Raw genomic sequence first — 16,488 nt, 5'->3', positions numbered from 1 at the left:
TCTCAATATACCTTTCACAACTCTAGATTGGTCATTCAAACAGAAAAATTCATAAAGAAATATCAGCCTTAAACAATACACTAGACCAAATGGACATCATAGACATTTACAGGTCATTTTATCCCAGAACTTTAGACTACACATTTTTCTCCAGTGTATGAAAATTCTCAAGAATAAACCATATGTTGTGTCACAAAACTAACATCAACAAATTCAGGATGATTGAGATTATACCAAGCATATTCTTTGACCACAAGCTTTAAAATTAGAACTCAACTGCAAAAGAGAAGTAAAGAAACCCATAAAAATGTGGAAATTAAGCAACACACTTGTAAAAAGAGACTGGGTCAAAGAAGAAATAAAAGCAGAGATCAAAAGAGATATACAGGCTAATGAAAATGACATATCAAACTTTCTGGGATGCTGCAAACACTGTAATAAGAGGAAGTTTATATCATTACAGGCTTATATCAAGAAAAATCCCAAATAAACAGTTTAATATCACATCTTAAGGAACTATAAAAATAAGAACAAAGGCAACTCAAAATTAGAAGAAGAAAGAAAATAGTAAAAATTAGAGCAGAAATAAATGAAATAGAGAACAGAAAAACTATAGAAAAAATTAATATAACAAAGAGCTGGTTCTTTGAAAAGGTCAATAAAATTGATAAACTCCTGGCTAGACTCACTAAAGAAAAAAGAGAAAAGACTCATATAAAAAAAATCCAAAATGAAAGAGGAAAAATTACCACAGACATCATAGATATACAAAGGCTCATTGTAGTATACTATGAAAAAATTTTAATGGCACTCAATTCAACAATCTAGAAGAAATGGATAAATTCCTAAAACTATACAATTTTTTTAGACTGAGTCACCAAGAAGTGGAAAGTCTAAATAGACCCATTAGCAGGGAGGAAATAGAAACAACTATCAAAAACCTCCCCCTAAAATAAAAGTCCGGGGACAGATGGTTACACTAGTGAATTCTACCAAACATTCATAGAAGAGTTGGTTCTTATTCTTCTCAAAGTCTTCCAAAAAATAGAAGAAGCAGTACTCCCTAACACATTTTATGAGGCCAATATAACCCTCATACCAAAACCTCGCAAGGACATTACAAAAAAAATAGAACTATGGACCAATATCTCTAATGAATACAGATACAGAAATCTTAAATAAAGTACTAGCAAATTGAATACAACACATTAAAAAAATAATATATCACAATCAAGGAGCACAAGGATTGTTCAGCATACATAAATCAATTAACGCAGCGGTTCTCAACCTGTGGGTTGTGACCCCAGTGGGGGTCGAACGACCAAAACACAGGGGTTGCCTAAAGCCATAGAAAAATACATATTTATTATATATATATAACGTAATATACCATATCAACAAAACAAAAATCATATGATCCTATTAGTAGATGCAGAAAAGGCATTTGATAAGATACAATATCCCTTTATGTTGAAAACACTCAATAAAATGGATATAGAAGGAAAATACCTGAACATAATAAAGGCCATATATAACAAACCATCAGCTAACATCATATTAAATGGTGAAAAACTGAAAGTTTTTCCTCTAAAATCAGGAACAAGACAAGGCAGCCCACTCTCTATTCTTTAGCCAGAGCCATCATCAGACAAGAGAAACAATTAAAAGGCATTCCAATCAGAAAAGAAGAAGTAAAGGTTTCACTTTTTGCGATTGACATGATCCTGTATATAGAAAACCCCAAAGACTCCACAGAAAGACCAATAGGACCAATAAACCAACAGTAAGGTCACAGGATACAAAATCAATATACAGAAGTCTATCTCTTTCATATATGCAAACAGTGAAACTTTGGAAAATGAACTCAAAACAATAATCCCTTTTTCAGTTGAAACAAGAAAAATTAAATACCTGGGGATAAACTTAACAAAGAATATAAAGAATCTATATACTGAAAACCACAAAGCATCATTAAAGGAAATTGAAAAAGACACGATGAAATGGAACAATATTCTATGTTTATGGATTGGAAGAATCAACATAGTTAAAATGGTCATAATACCTAAAGCGATATACAAATTTAATGCAATTCCCATCAATATTTCAATATCTTTTTTTTAAAGAAATGAAATATAAAGTCACCAGGTTTGTGCGGAACCATAAAAAAACCTGAAATAGCCAAAGCACTTCTGAGAAAAAAGAACAAAGCTGGAAGTATTACAATATGTGACTTCAAATTACACTACAGAGCCACGATAATCAAAACAGCATGGTAGTGGCAGAAAAATAGACATATAGACCAATGGAACAGAATTGAGAGCCCAGAAATAAAACCACATGTATATGGTCAAATTATCTTTGACAAAAGAGTCAAAAACACACAATGGAGAAAAGAAAACCTCTTCAATAAATGGTGCTGGGAAAACTGGAAAGCCACATGCAAAAGAATGAAACTTGACTACAATTTGTCCGCATGCACAAAAATTAATTCAAAATGGATGAAAGACCTAAACATAAGATCTGAAACAATAAATTACATAGAAGAAAACATAGGCACTCATGGACCTTGGCCATAGAGAACAATTTATGAGTTTGACCCCAAAGGCAAGGGAAGTGAAAGCAAAAATAAATGAATGGTCCTATATCAAACTAAAAAGCTTCTGCACAGCAAAATAAACTGACAACAAAGCAAACAGACAGCCAAAAAAGTGGAATATTTGCAAACAACAGCTCCTATAAGGGGTTAATATCCAAAATATACAAAGAACTCACTAAGCTCAGCAACAAATGAATCCAATTAAAAAATGGGGGGGAGAACATGAGGAGACACTTCTCTCAAGAAGACATGAACAGACATTTCTCCCAAGAAGCCAACAGATAAATGAAAAAATGCTCATCTTCAGTGGCTATTTGAAAAATGCAAATCAAAACTACAATGAGGTACCATGTCACACCTCTTAGATTGGCTATTATCAACAAGACAGGTAATAACAAATGTTGGAGAGGCTGTGGACAAAAAGGAACCCTTATTCACTGTTGGTGGGAATGTAAAGTAGTACAACCATTATGGGAGAAAGTATGGTGGTTCCTCAAAAAATTAAGAACAGAACTACCATATGACCTCACAAGCCCTTTACTGGGTATCCCCAAAACTCAAAAACATTGTCATGTAAAGACATGTACACCCCCATGTTTATCATAACGTTATTCACAGTGGCCAAGACATGGAAACAAAGTGCCCCTCGATAGAGGATTGGATAAAGAAGATGTGGTATATATATAAAGTGGAATACTACAACTCAGCCATAAGAAATGATGACATAGGGTGATTTACGACAACATGGATGGACCTTGAGAACATTATACTGAGTGAAATAAGTAAATCAGAAGAAGCTAAAAATTGTATGATTTCACACATAGGTGGAATACAAAGCTGAGACTCATGGACATAGATAAGAGTGCCGTGGTTACCAGGGGGAGGGAGATTTAGGTGAGGGGGAGGGGCGGTTGGGGGAAAGATGTAAAGTGGGACAAATATAAGGTGACGGAAAATGATTTGGCTTTAGGTGATGGGTATACAACATAATTGACTATTCAAATGATGGAGTGATGTTTGCCTGAAATCTGTATACGCTTATTGATCAATGTCACCCTGTTAAAATTAATTTTCTAAATAAAAAAAGAATACAGCAAAGAATACAGCTTTTTTTTTTTTTTTGGTTATGAAAGGAACATTTTTATTAGGAGAAAGAATTCCCAGGCTCTACGTTCATATATTCATAAGCATTTATACAATGATCAGGTTATTATTGTTTATTAATTATTGGCTTTCATTGTGGCCAACTATGCACTAGGATGTATAGAGAAAATATTTATTTAAAATTAGATTACACTTCTGCTTTGAATTTTGGTAGAAAATTGTGGATCCCCTTCCCTCTAATTAATGCTGTGGGTTGGTCTGGATTTATGAGACAAAGATTTCCTGATCAAAGAATGTGTTCTTATGGGGAGTAACTTGGCTTAAAGAAATGTTTTATGAAGTATTGGCTTAATCTATGAAAGAGAAACTCCTTTTTTAATCATTCTTAGATCTAGAAAGCAAGGTGGTTAATTCCTTAGAGTGGGGTTGTGTCTTTGTGGGCTTCGCAGTACTGGCATTGAGAATAAGAGTAAAAGACTAACTCCTATTTTAGGAGAGTTTGGTTAAGTCATGGGGACAAAATGAGTAGCTATCCTTTTTGACAGTATCACAGCGTTCTTTATGATCAGTGTGGTACATTAAAGAAAACAGCTAATGAGTCTGTCTTTTCTTTCTGTTTTCTGCAGTCATCTCAACTCGAACTCCACCTCCACCCTCACCGTTGCCATTTCCAACGCAGGCTATTCTTCCTCCAGCCCCATCAAGCTACTTTTCTCATCCAACAATCAGATATCCTCCCCACCTGAATCCTCAGGATACTCTGAAGAACTATGTACCTTCTTATGACCCATCCAGTCCACAAACCAGCCAGGTAAAATTGAGAGAGGAAATAAGATTAGAGCCTAAGGGAGATGGAACAGGTCTAACTCTAAGACGTGGAGCTTACTCAGACAGTTATGTCTGGCAGAACAACAAGCCTTTGAAATCCATCTTCAGGAAGTGTCTTGGTGACTCAATAAGTTTTTATTTAAAGGTGACTGAATGACAGGTAGGAAGTGTGTTGCCCCAAAGGGGCACATTTGTGAAGATGTTTTTGGTTTGATGTTTTTGGATTTTTATTGACTGAAGAGAAAGTTTATGCAGAAAGTACATTGACAAAAAAGCTCTGAGCTGGAGTTCACACCTCTGAAATACCTGGCTTGACACAGAGACAGAGTGCTTATTTCAGGCAAGAGCAAGGTATGCGCTAAAATAAACACACACAAAAGAACTTACGGTTGTATTTATAGACTAACTATTAGGTATTAAAATAAGCTTTGGTAATGTAAACATTCTCAATGTTTGATGACTACTTGAATATTCTTTGCACAGACATGACTACATTTAATAATGAGTGACATTACCAGAAGTGTCTTTTTTTCCTCTTTTTTTTTTTTCTGTAAACATTGTGCAGTGGTTTTAGGGATTCATTGTGTAAGTGTAGTGACTCATGTGCCTTTCTCACTCTCTAAACATGTGGTTTCTTCTATAGAGAGGCCGCTTCATAGAGATTTGGTATAAGAAAAATTTCCACCAGCAAGTAGATATAGCCTTTGGGCCAAAACTGGATCTATCAATAATTATAATATCCAAAATCTGTCATGTGATTATGATTGCGTAGTCTGGTATTTGGCTTTGCTGCTTTATTCTGGAGACTCCCTTCAGTGCTCTGAGGGATTTTTCGTAAACATTCTGTTATTAATGCTGTTCAGTTCTTAAAATGTGCATATACAGTAAGTAGTATGTGCATATTAATTTAGATTTAACAGAGAAATATTTTTTTAAAACCCCTTAGTCTTAGTATAATGGTTAAAAATGGAGCAAAACAGTCCTTTCTGAATGTTTTATTTTGAATAACATGCCCACCACCATTTGGAGTACTTAAAAAGTTACCTTTTCTTTTAGCTCTGTGGACTAATAATATTAAGCTACATTCTCAACTTTTGAATTTGAAGTTAAGCAATTAGTATTTTAGAAGAAAATATCCAAACGGTTTGGCACTTTTATTGACTGTAATACTACTTACTAAATAAAACAGGAGGATCTTAGTATATCAGTTTAGAAATTAAACGTACTGTTAGAGCATGGCTTCAAAAGTCTCAGTTCCACAGCGTATTCTGCTAGACTCAGCTAGGAGCAGTGCACATAAGGTCTGATTTTAATTTGTGTAGAATTTCCATGAATAACAAAGTCTAATTAAGACATCCATTAAAAGTCCTTAACATTAATTCAGTGTGGAAAATCTTAGAGTTCCATTGGATTTTTTTTAACTGATGTCTTAATTAGGTGCTGTTAGGGGAAAAATTATGCAAATTAAAATCAGGCCCTTAGTGTTACACATTTCTTTAATTATTCAGTGCTTGTTTTACGTATATTTCAATTTCTTTATCGGTTAAGAGGACATATTAGGTAATAATCTGCCAGTATTGTTCTCAGTTTTCATATTTTCAAGGTAAAGATACAGCTTCTAAGAGAATCTTCTTATTCTCATCTCAATTAACAAAAAAATCTCCTCTCAGGATTTTGTATAATAGGAGCAAGGTATGAAGTAGGATAATCCTTTCCTAATGCTGTTCAACTTCATCTTCAGATGAGATGTCTTCTCATATCTACAGTATGAATGTTCATCTATTAATGCCATTAAAAGAGAGGCTTTATAGTCTAGTTTCATGTGTTTGAACTAGTAGAAAACTGAAAAGAAATAACCCTCTCATTCTTCTGACCCAAGTTTCAGCAAAGTTGACTGTATTGGCTTGGGCATTCTTTCTTTGTCGCTTTATTATTATTTTTAAATGAAACATTTGTTGGTTCATGTCTATTAAATTCTAGTGGACAAATCTTGCAGAATGGGCAAGGTGATATATTCTGTCAGAGCATTTTTTGGCATTATTGTCATTCTTCAGTTCCACGCTGCCAGGTAGGTACTGCCAAACTCTTTTGGTGAACACAGTATCTAGAAATGCTTTTTACCACTGAACATCCCACCAATGGTAAAATGAGACTGTTCTTTCTTGAGTGAGATGTATAAAGCAGTCTTTTGCAATGTGCAAATAACCAGAAGTTGATGGTCTACTTTAGAAACAAACTTTTTCCCCTTAGGGAAAAAAATGGGTCTTTGTAAAAAACTGCAGATTGTTTTTTGAAGGAACATTATATCTGCTTTGATATTTAACTCTACCTTTAAACCAATTAATTTGCATTTTAAAATAGGACTCTTAATATTCACTATTTTAGACCTTAAAACGAGGGAAAAAATGAGTACTTGTTCACCTGTAATCAACTTTTCCTTCCCAGTATCCTCCGGCACTGCACTTATTTTGATTGTTAAGTCAACAACTGAGCTGCCTTGCCCTCCCCAATAGCAATCTGGAGATTAATTACATTGCTGCTGCACCAATTAGAGTGAGACAGTCATGCTATTTAATGGAATATTTTAAATAAAATTAGTTTAAGCTATAACTCTTAGGCTTCCATAAGGGGAAACTCTGGTCAATTTTCCTGACATAAAGTTAAATGCTTAAAATTACTCATGATGAATTGTCGGGATATTCAAGAAGTCCATTTTCTTTATAGAATGAATAATACAGCCTCTGAGGAACCCAAGTGAAGCACTGGTGCATGTCTCTAAGTTACAGTATTTAAATATTACTAGCTATTCCACATTTTTCTCTGAAAAATATCTACTTGTAACATATATAGGCATTTAGATAAATAGTCTGCTTCATTGTTTTCTTTGCTTTTCACAGTGCAGATAATTAAGACAAAATATTTGTATGAATACCCTCTTAGCAAATTGTTATATACACTATGCAGTGGAGAATTCCAACATGAGTGTTAATTAAAAATAGCATTCTCTATCTAGAAAAATACATTCAAGTATTTCTTCAGACAGTGTACCTTTAGGATTTTGTCTCTTACCACAGGTACTATTTTTGTACCCCAGGCTAAAATTCAGATGATAATATCTTTTCTATCATTGTCCTGGGGATTTTCTCAGTTAATTCCCGCAAATGTCAACAATAAATGTTTTGTGTAACTCTTCATGCCCAGCAATGGAAGGATAACTCAAATAATAGCTTATATCTGACTGCTCTCTGCTTGACTTCAGCACATTTTAATTGACTTTGAACCCTTTTATTTGTAGGTGGAAGGTCAGACCTGGTTCAGCATTTTATATCATTGTATGGATCTGAAATTTTCAATGCTCTAAATATTAATATATACCATTCTATCTGCTGGTATTATTAAATCTTCAAAAGTTGAGGGGCGATCCTAGAATCTTAATTGCCTGATGTGTGTGTGTCTTAGTGTAAGTGTATGAGCAAGTGTAAGAGGTTTTTATGCAGAAGAATGGGCCTTGTCTGTAAGTGATGGAAATTACTCAGTCTGTTGTGTTTGGTATCTTAGATATTCCTGTCTTCCTTGTATCAATGCTATTATCACGTAGGTGAAAATGGTGTTATGAAAACCCAAACTGACTCATTGTAGTAGATGAAGCGCAGAGAGGAAACACTGGTTCTAATTCTCACTAAACTCAGTAAGGACTTCCATTCTAGCCTTGGGCTAAGCATTTAAGTCTCAACTTGAGCTATCTGGACTATTAAATGAAAGGATTTGTTCTACCTGGCTCTTGGGGGTGTTGTAAGAACAGTTAAGCTACATAAAGGGCTTTGAAGGTTGAAGACTTTCTTTTAAATGCTGCTGTTTTGTATTTGTATTACTACTAACCACTGATCAACTTCTCTGAGACTTGAGAGGGTGTGTGTGTGGCGATTACAAAGTGTGCAGGGCCCACTCGGCCGAGTGTGCAGAGTGGAGTTGTTGGACAAGATGACTGCTTTTTGGATTGTTTCACCCGGCATTCTGTTTTTGTTTTGTAGCCTAACAGCAGTGGTCAAGTAGTAGGGAAAGTGCCTGGCCATTTCACTCCTGTCTTGGCACCCTCTCCCCATCCCAGTGCAGTGCGACCTGTGACCCTGACCATGACAGATACTAAACCCATCACTACATCCACTGAAGGTGAGGCAGCTTCACCTACAGCAACCAGTAAGTATTTCTGTAGGGAAATGAGAAATGTCCATCAAAGACACCATTGGATATCTGATCCAAGGTGGATACCACGGCAACTTTTCCAGCTATCCGACCAGATGGAGATTTCTCATTTACATGGAACCAGCAGGCATGTCTGTGGCCTGGCAGTCACACGCTCTCTCTTATCAAATTTAAATCAGTGGATCCTATTTGAAAAGGGAGAAGCTTGATTGAGTAAATAGCTATAACAAAAATAATAAGTCATGTCTGCTTGTTCAAGGTATACATTGAAAATGCACTGAATAACATAACTCAGTGGGGAAGGTTTTGATATCACCCAAAGAGAGATTAGATAATTGCTACTTCTGGGAGCATTCCTATAGGAATGAAGCCCCTTCACAAGGCAGACTGAATCTGCGCCTCTGAGAGATAATTGCATGTTTGCACTACTGTAGGTTATGTCGTTGTGAGAACAGTCCCACAGTGTTGGGCGCAGCAAACATCTCAGAGCTTAGGAGTAGGCACATGTAAGCTACCTGCACTTTTCTTTGTCTTCAACTTAAAGAAAATTATTTTAAAATTATTATGCCTATTATAGTACATCAGGTGCTATGGATTTTTTTTTTAATCATGGCCGTAACATTTTAAATGTCAAGAGATTTAGCCAGTGTCCTTACATAGCACATACCAATCACTCAAATGATTTCTTTGCGTAGAATATTTACACAAGGAATTATTATACAGCTTTTTTTTTTTTTTTTAGTTGGCTTTATCCAAGCTACCAGCTTCCTAGAACTGGAGCTAGTGTGCACAGATTGATAGAGCAGAATGGATAAGGTGCCAGTCAGGAGGAATTAGCAAGCTCCTCATCAATTATACATGCTTTATCTTAAATTCAGAGCTTCTCTTATCTTACCTAGGGCCAGAAAATCTCCGTCCTCTGGAAATTCCTCTGTGAAATGACAGAGCCAGTTGGAAGTGCCCCTGGTTCTTTAGTCCTCTGCCACTAGAAAAAGGTTCTTTATTTTTCGTGCTTTCTGAAAACCTAGGCAGGAACCTACAAGAAAATTGGGCAATACTTAGAGTCTACAGTGAATTCAACATTTCTTTCTCAAAATTCATGAGGCCCCAGAAACTAGTAAGTCCATATAGGCTTATAATTCCCCATCAGTAACCCTTTAGTGCTTAGTTAAACTGGGTTGTTGGTAGAGGGTCCTACACTAGTGAACACTTTCCTGAATGCACAGATGGATGGGACACATTCAGAGAAGCCTAAAAATTGTTTTGTTCTAAAGGTTTGCTATGTATATTACAGTCACTAAAATAATACATACAGATTTTAAAAGTGGATGCTTTAGCATCTTTGAACAAACAAGTCAGCTATTTAAATAAAAGAAAATGGAAAACAAATATTTTTGTACAAATAGATGACAAACTATCACAGAATAAAAGATCAAATGATATTAATAGATGAGATTAAGGGAAGATCAGACCGAAATTATTACAGCTCACTTATGAGAGTACATCAGCCTTTTTGTTAATTAATTGTTCTTACACTCACATACCGGCTGATCAAAAAGGGATCTGATTTTACCAATAAAATTGCAAAATATTCAAAGGATGGCTGCATCAGTCCCGTTTCCACTCCTGCAGTAAAGAAATATAGTGTGTAATTTTTCTTTCCTAGAAACAAACTTGTAGCTCCAGCTTCCCAGACACCACTGATAATGAGAAACTGGCCATTGAATTGGTAAGCCGGTACAGTTGAGGATAACACAGAGGCTATGGAAACCTCCTTCTCATGGCTAAAAAGAACGGGTAGCACAGACCTGGTGCAGCTCTCTAATGGGAGGTACAGCTGTCTGTGCTGTGCATTGAATTCCAAAGACCTCGATACGAGGGACCAGCAGCTTCATTTAGCTGCCCTTGCATGGGCCCTTTATCCAGGAATAATTAAAAGGTGAATCGTGGGCAGTTTCTCTATTTTAAAAAGTAGACTTAAAAAATCCTCAATAGATCAAATTCTGCAGTTCTTCTAATGAACATGGCAGAATGTATATATTGTTTTTTTTTTAAAGCCTTTTTAAAATTAATGTCTGGATTCCTCATTAATCTGATGAATTTTAACTAAACATAATGATTAGATTTTTCGGACCTATAAATGTAACATAAATGGTGCAAATTTAGTTGTTCTTCTGTTTAATCTGACATGGAGCAATGGGATTGCTGAAGATACCCTAGTTCTTTGCTTGTGAAAAAGAAACAAAAATTTTTACGAATAGAGAGGATTTTTTTTTTTGGTTGTTGTCTTTTGTTTGTTTTTCTTTGTGGGGGGAATTAACTCGGTACCAAAAAGCACCTATACAAAGAGTAGTTGCAAGGTGAGGCCATATAATTTAGGGCATATTCACTCTATGCATTTTGCTGGTGGACATTATTTATAAGATGCTATCAACACCAGTCACAAGAAATAGACTTTTTGTGCTTATGGAAAAGAAAGATTTTTTTTTTCAAAAACACTTATTGAACTTCTTTTCCTTTTTTATTGAATGTATTGGGATGACACTGGTTAACAAAATTATACAGCTTTCAGGTGCACAACTCTACAACACATCATCAGTACACTGTATTGTGTGTTCACACTCCAAGTCAAGTCTCCGTCCATCACCCATTTCTATCAAACTGAAGATAATTTTCTATTAAATAAAACACTGAGTTAATTCATTCTATATGATATAATAAAAATAGGTTTCTCCTTCATGTTAGTAATAATAGATTTTTTTTTTGTGAGACTTTTAAGCAGGACGTTTTTCATCCTGTATCATCAAGCACATCTGCTTAAGTCCAGTCATTAAAAGCTTCCACTTATTCCTGACAGACTTTGTCTGCTTTTACATTTAGAATCATAGATCATCATTGATTATTCCATTTTTAGACAATTAGTATCTAGTGAAAAGGTAGATACAGGGAAAGAGCCCCTCTATTGCGCCAGTCCTTGGTTCTTCTGCAGGACTAACTGCAGCACGTAAGTGTAAGATGTCAGCCCCAAACGATGGGATATGATTTACTGGAAAGAGTTTTGGGGAGGGGGATAAAGGAGTTGACTTAAGGTCAACTACCACTTCTTTTATATTACTCAGTGTTCACTCTGACAAAAGAGAAATAGAGACACTTTTTTTTTTTTTTGCAAGTCCCACTTCTCTGGGTTTCTTTTACATGGACAGGGTGTTCATTCTGATAGTTCACAATTTTTATCTTTGTTTTTGTTCTTCCTTAATCAGCCTACACAGCTTCAGGCACATCTCAAGCCAATCGATATGTGGGACTAAGCCCAAGAGACCCATCCTTCCTACATCAGCAACAGGTGGGCAAGTTTCACCCAGGTGTGATGGTGTAGCCACGCTTCTGCATTGGTGCTTTCCTCCATTCTGCCTCTCAGATCTGGACTCAGACGGGCTCCGGGGCTTCTGAGAAACAAATTGATCATTTCACTCTCCAAATTATTTTCTCATTTATTCTTTATTTCTTGCCTCTCTGAACAGGGTTTCTCAAATTGGCTCAAGACCTTTTTCATCTCTGTAGTATGTATTAACAACATTCATGAATAACAGCATTTCAGCCAAACAGCAATTTTCTATCTTACTTGCTGTTGAGATGTACTAGCTAGCCTATAGTTTCCAAAGACAAAAATTGAAAATTGATGTAAAAGCCTATTAGAGTAAAAGCAGGACACAATTTGTGTTTTTGAGCTCTTTCATATTTTCCAGATGTTTTACTCCCCATTTTGGTATTTTAGTCCAGGAAGATGAGTTATGAAGCTAAAATCTCAGGCGACACATCATTCCTATTTTAATAGGTTTAAATTGGTTTACTGATTTCAGATGTGATAAAACACTTTTTTTTTGTTCTATTTTCTTTCATCATTTATGTTTCAAGTAGCATTTTAAATTTCACATCTCATTAATGCTGTAAATTTAATGCAAATGAAGTGTTTACCCAGACTGTGAAAATATACAGCCAGGATTAATGGTGGCTTATAAACAAATCAGCCACAGTCCAAAGCATGGACCATACCCATGCGGAAATCCCATGATTCCAGTTACAGGGTGACAGAAATAATTCTAACCACTTCAGAATTTAAATATATTTTGTGATGCATATGTTTGCTACGCTCAAGTTTTGATAGCAGAGCAGTTGGAAATTAACAATGTGCAAAATATTACATAGGGAAAAATAGGCTATAATAAATAAGAAAGAGCTAGTATTAACTAACTTGCTCTTCATTTCTACGTTGTATGTGCACATGTGTGAGTGTTTACTTATTTGGTAAGCCTGCACAGGTACTCATGCTGGCTTCTTTTATTCTAGTCCTGTCCACCTAGCTTATACTTATTGCCTACCTACCCTAACTGTGCTTCTGTGGAAGTTTCAAGTCCTGCCTAGTTGCAGACCGAGATGCCAGACTGCATACATTAAAGGTCACCACATGCAGAGTTCAGAGAAAATCATAAAGATGATAGCTTATTCAAGATACTTGACGTTTTGCCAGGTTTTTTTTTTTTAAAAAAAGCAAAACAAAACAAAAGAGTGAGAACTAACTGAAAACATCTGTACACAGTTATGAAAATACCAAGTAATAATTAGTGGTTTGCCAGCCATTGGCTTTTCAACATAATTCTCTGGAATGCTGCTTTTTTCACCTCTAAAATTGCTATAATATGAAATGTGTTATAATTACTATAATATGCTTCTATTTGACAAATGTATATGTTCATTGTGTTCTTTTATTTTTTACATATGTAGGATTTATAGGTTTAGAAACTTGTTCTTTTAAAATCATTTCACATATTTTTGGAAATATTTTTGTCATGGGATTTGCGTTATTCTTTATGACACATCTCTAATTTCCAGTTAATTTTTAATTCACAAAAATGTGCCTTCATTATTTAAACCTTTTGCCCCAAACACATTTAGAATATTATAACCAATTCCATGCATTTAAAAACAATCTTTCCCTCGCCCTGCCTAACCTATGGAAGCTTTAATTCTTTTATCACTTATGACTAATATTAGAGCCTTATGTAATTATGATCACAAAAGTTCATTATATTAAAGTTATGTCTCCTTTCACATATCCAAAGATAAATCAAGAAAACTTAGGAAGCATCATGAAAACATGAGTCCTAATATAGATAGTATTCCAAGCATATGTGTGTGTGTGTGTGTGTGTGTGTGTATATATATATATATTATATATATATGTATTTATGGAACTATTTTTATCAAAGACCACTAACTTATTATTTAAGTGGACAGTGTCAAGTTAGAGTTCTTAAAATATAAATGTGATTTGTCTGATCAAATATGATCAATATTAATGGAATTTATAATATGTTGATCCTTGGAAGTAAAAAACTACAGTATATAAGCTTCATAGGTAAAACTGTAATGTTCAGTTTTAAATACCATGCAGACAGATAATTTGTTCTCTATATAATGAATGAGTTAGTGTTACTTTTTGAATTTAAGAAGCCCAATGTGCCAAATCCATAATGAGCTACAATTTTGACACATGAAGAAAATGAATGTATATGCATATCGTACTATACATGTATATTACTAAAGCAAGCCTCTTGTTAAAAACCTTACTACTTTTATTCTTTTAAATTTTGAAAGAATCATAAAGATGAAGTTTTATGTTTACTATCCAGGAACAGAGGGACAGAAACAGTTTAAATGACTTAAGTAGAGTAAAGGTTATTCTTTTCTACAGCAGAAATGAGATTGATTTACTGTGTCCTTTCATTACTTTACAAAGATTTAAAAGAGACCACTCTTCTAGCAGCAGGTTCTAAATGCATTTGGTTTAAAGTACCCAATGATGAATGAAAAGGAAAATCAAGGGGTACATGAAATAAAGGTAATCAATCATTTTATATTAGCTAGGAGAAATTCGGAATTAGAAAGGCAATGGTTTTAGTCTGAGAGGGCTCTTTTAAACATCCCCCATAGCCTTTCATATACATGACCTCGTAAGAATAAATATTGTCACCAGGTCCATTCTTCAGTTCATTGGCGGCTGCTTTATAAAGATTTATCCTTTTAGGTTATGAAAAGTATTGATGTGCATTGTTGAGTGCTATTTTTTCTTAGAAAAGAACTTTATATACTCTCCATAAATTAGAGATAGCAATAAATTTTAAATTGCTGAATCATTTTGATTATCATAACGAAAATATTTCCACAAAATGACACTAAAGCAGAGCTTTTAGTATAGGCATTGACTATTGGCATTCTTAAGTTGAGATGAAAAATATTAAAATTAATCCTGTATTCCACTTGTAAGAGTAATACATTCATATTTTCAAATCTGAATACTAAAAGTAAATGCTTTTTTATAGCCATTAACTTGGTATACATGCAGTTGTTATAGGGAATTATACATCTCTGTGTTCCTTTTGATAGTGATTATTACTGAAATACTAGGTCTTTTATGACTCAGGAATTTCACCTATCACTGCATTTGAATCTAAAAAAATAAAACACATAATCATGAAGAATATTTCAAAAAACATTCATGGAAACCAGATAATATGATAGTAAAAGCAATTCTAATTAGTCATAATAATCAGCTTATGACAGCTGATCAGGACTTTAAATTTTTCTTTTATCTCTTTAGATAGTCTTGAGTGTTGTTCCAGGTCTGGAACTAGACTGTCTTTGGGATGATTGGCTTAGTTCATGCATTTACTATTGAGATGGAGGAAATTAAATTCAGGACTTCAATTGGAGCTTCATTCTTTTTAACTTTTCTATTGGAAAATGGTGTTGTGGCTTGAAGAACTCATGGGTCCTGCTTTGGCAAACTGAACTATTTAGTCTCTGCTGAGAAATGTTTTTTTATGATTTGCAACTTTTTTAGGAGTATCAAGGCTTCCTCTCTTTTATAACTTCATAGAAGTTTAGTAAAATGTGGTGTTTCCTTTTCTCCTATATTTCATGCAAACACTCTGCACTTTATGATAGGCAGTGAAGGAATTCCATTTTCTAAGTTTTGTCCCTAAGAATAGAGGAGCTGTATTGTTAGCAAAGTGATAGATTGTACTTAGCAAATACAGAAATTATTTTATAGTCTAACAATTTTAGTATAAATGACAAATATGAGACAACTTACTTGAATTAGAACCAATTCCTCATCATGAATTTGTTAAATTGCAGGCCTTTTTTCTTTGCTGTCATAGAAAGTTTGGCACTATAAGACAGTTTAGTTAATTTGATTATTAACATTATATTTGAGTGCAAGGTCATAATTAAAATATAAATCTTTACATCAATGTGACATATAAAAAACCTTATTGAATTTGAAAATAACTTTTGTGGCTAAGAAGCTTCTTGTGTGGCAGTAAAAGATTACTATTTTAACCAGTTATTGAAGTGCATATAAACCTTGATACAGAGTAGAGACTTTAGATGGCACGGGTGGTAGGTCCCTTTTGCCTCTCCTAAGTGAGACAGCAAAGTCATGGAAGTTCTCATCTATAAGACACAAGGCTTATTTTTATAGTCTCAAAATTAGAATCTCGTGATTATAGATGCTCTTTATTACTAGAGCTACAGAATGAATGGCCTGATCAGCTCAGGTCCTTGCATTACTGATCACAACTGCATGGACTTTAGTGGTGCTTGAGCTTCAGCATGCTCCATCTCTTGCATGACTACATAATGCTATTATTTCTATTTCAGTTACTGGACTACCATATATCAAAATATTTTGAACA

At 34.6% G+C, this 16,488-nt stretch overlaps 1 protein-coding gene across 11 annotated transcripts in view; it reads left to right on the top strand.

Moving 5' to 3' along the window:
- The window catches only part of NFIB (nuclear factor I B), a 241,171-nt gene that overhangs the window by 203,954 nt on the left and 20,729 nt on the right, over positions 1-16,488 (top strand). For 5 of the 11 annotated variants that reach the window (XM_066257264.1, XM_066257262.1, XM_066257260.1 and 2 more), the window contains 3 exons: positions 4,327-4,511; positions 8,560-8,725; positions 11,992-12,074. In XM_066257264.1, coding sequence (XP_066113361.1) covers positions 4,327-4,511; positions 8,560-8,725; positions 11,992-12,074 — 434 coding nt within the window. The remainder of the gene's footprint in view (positions 1-4,326; positions 4,512-8,559; positions 8,726-11,991; positions 12,075-16,488) is intronic. The other 6 variants (XM_066257269.1, XM_066257268.1, XM_066257267.1 and 3 more) reach the window with 3 other exon arrangements.

The sequence above is a fragment of the Saccopteryx bilineata genome, chromosome 2 (assembly GCF_036850765.1).
Source record: "Saccopteryx bilineata isolate mSacBil1 chromosome 2, mSacBil1_pri_phased_curated, whole genome shotgun sequence".
Taxonomy (NCBI): Eukaryota; Metazoa; Chordata; class Mammalia; order Chiroptera; family Emballonuridae; genus Saccopteryx; species Saccopteryx bilineata.
This window is presented reverse-complemented; position numbering and strand designations above follow the sequence as displayed.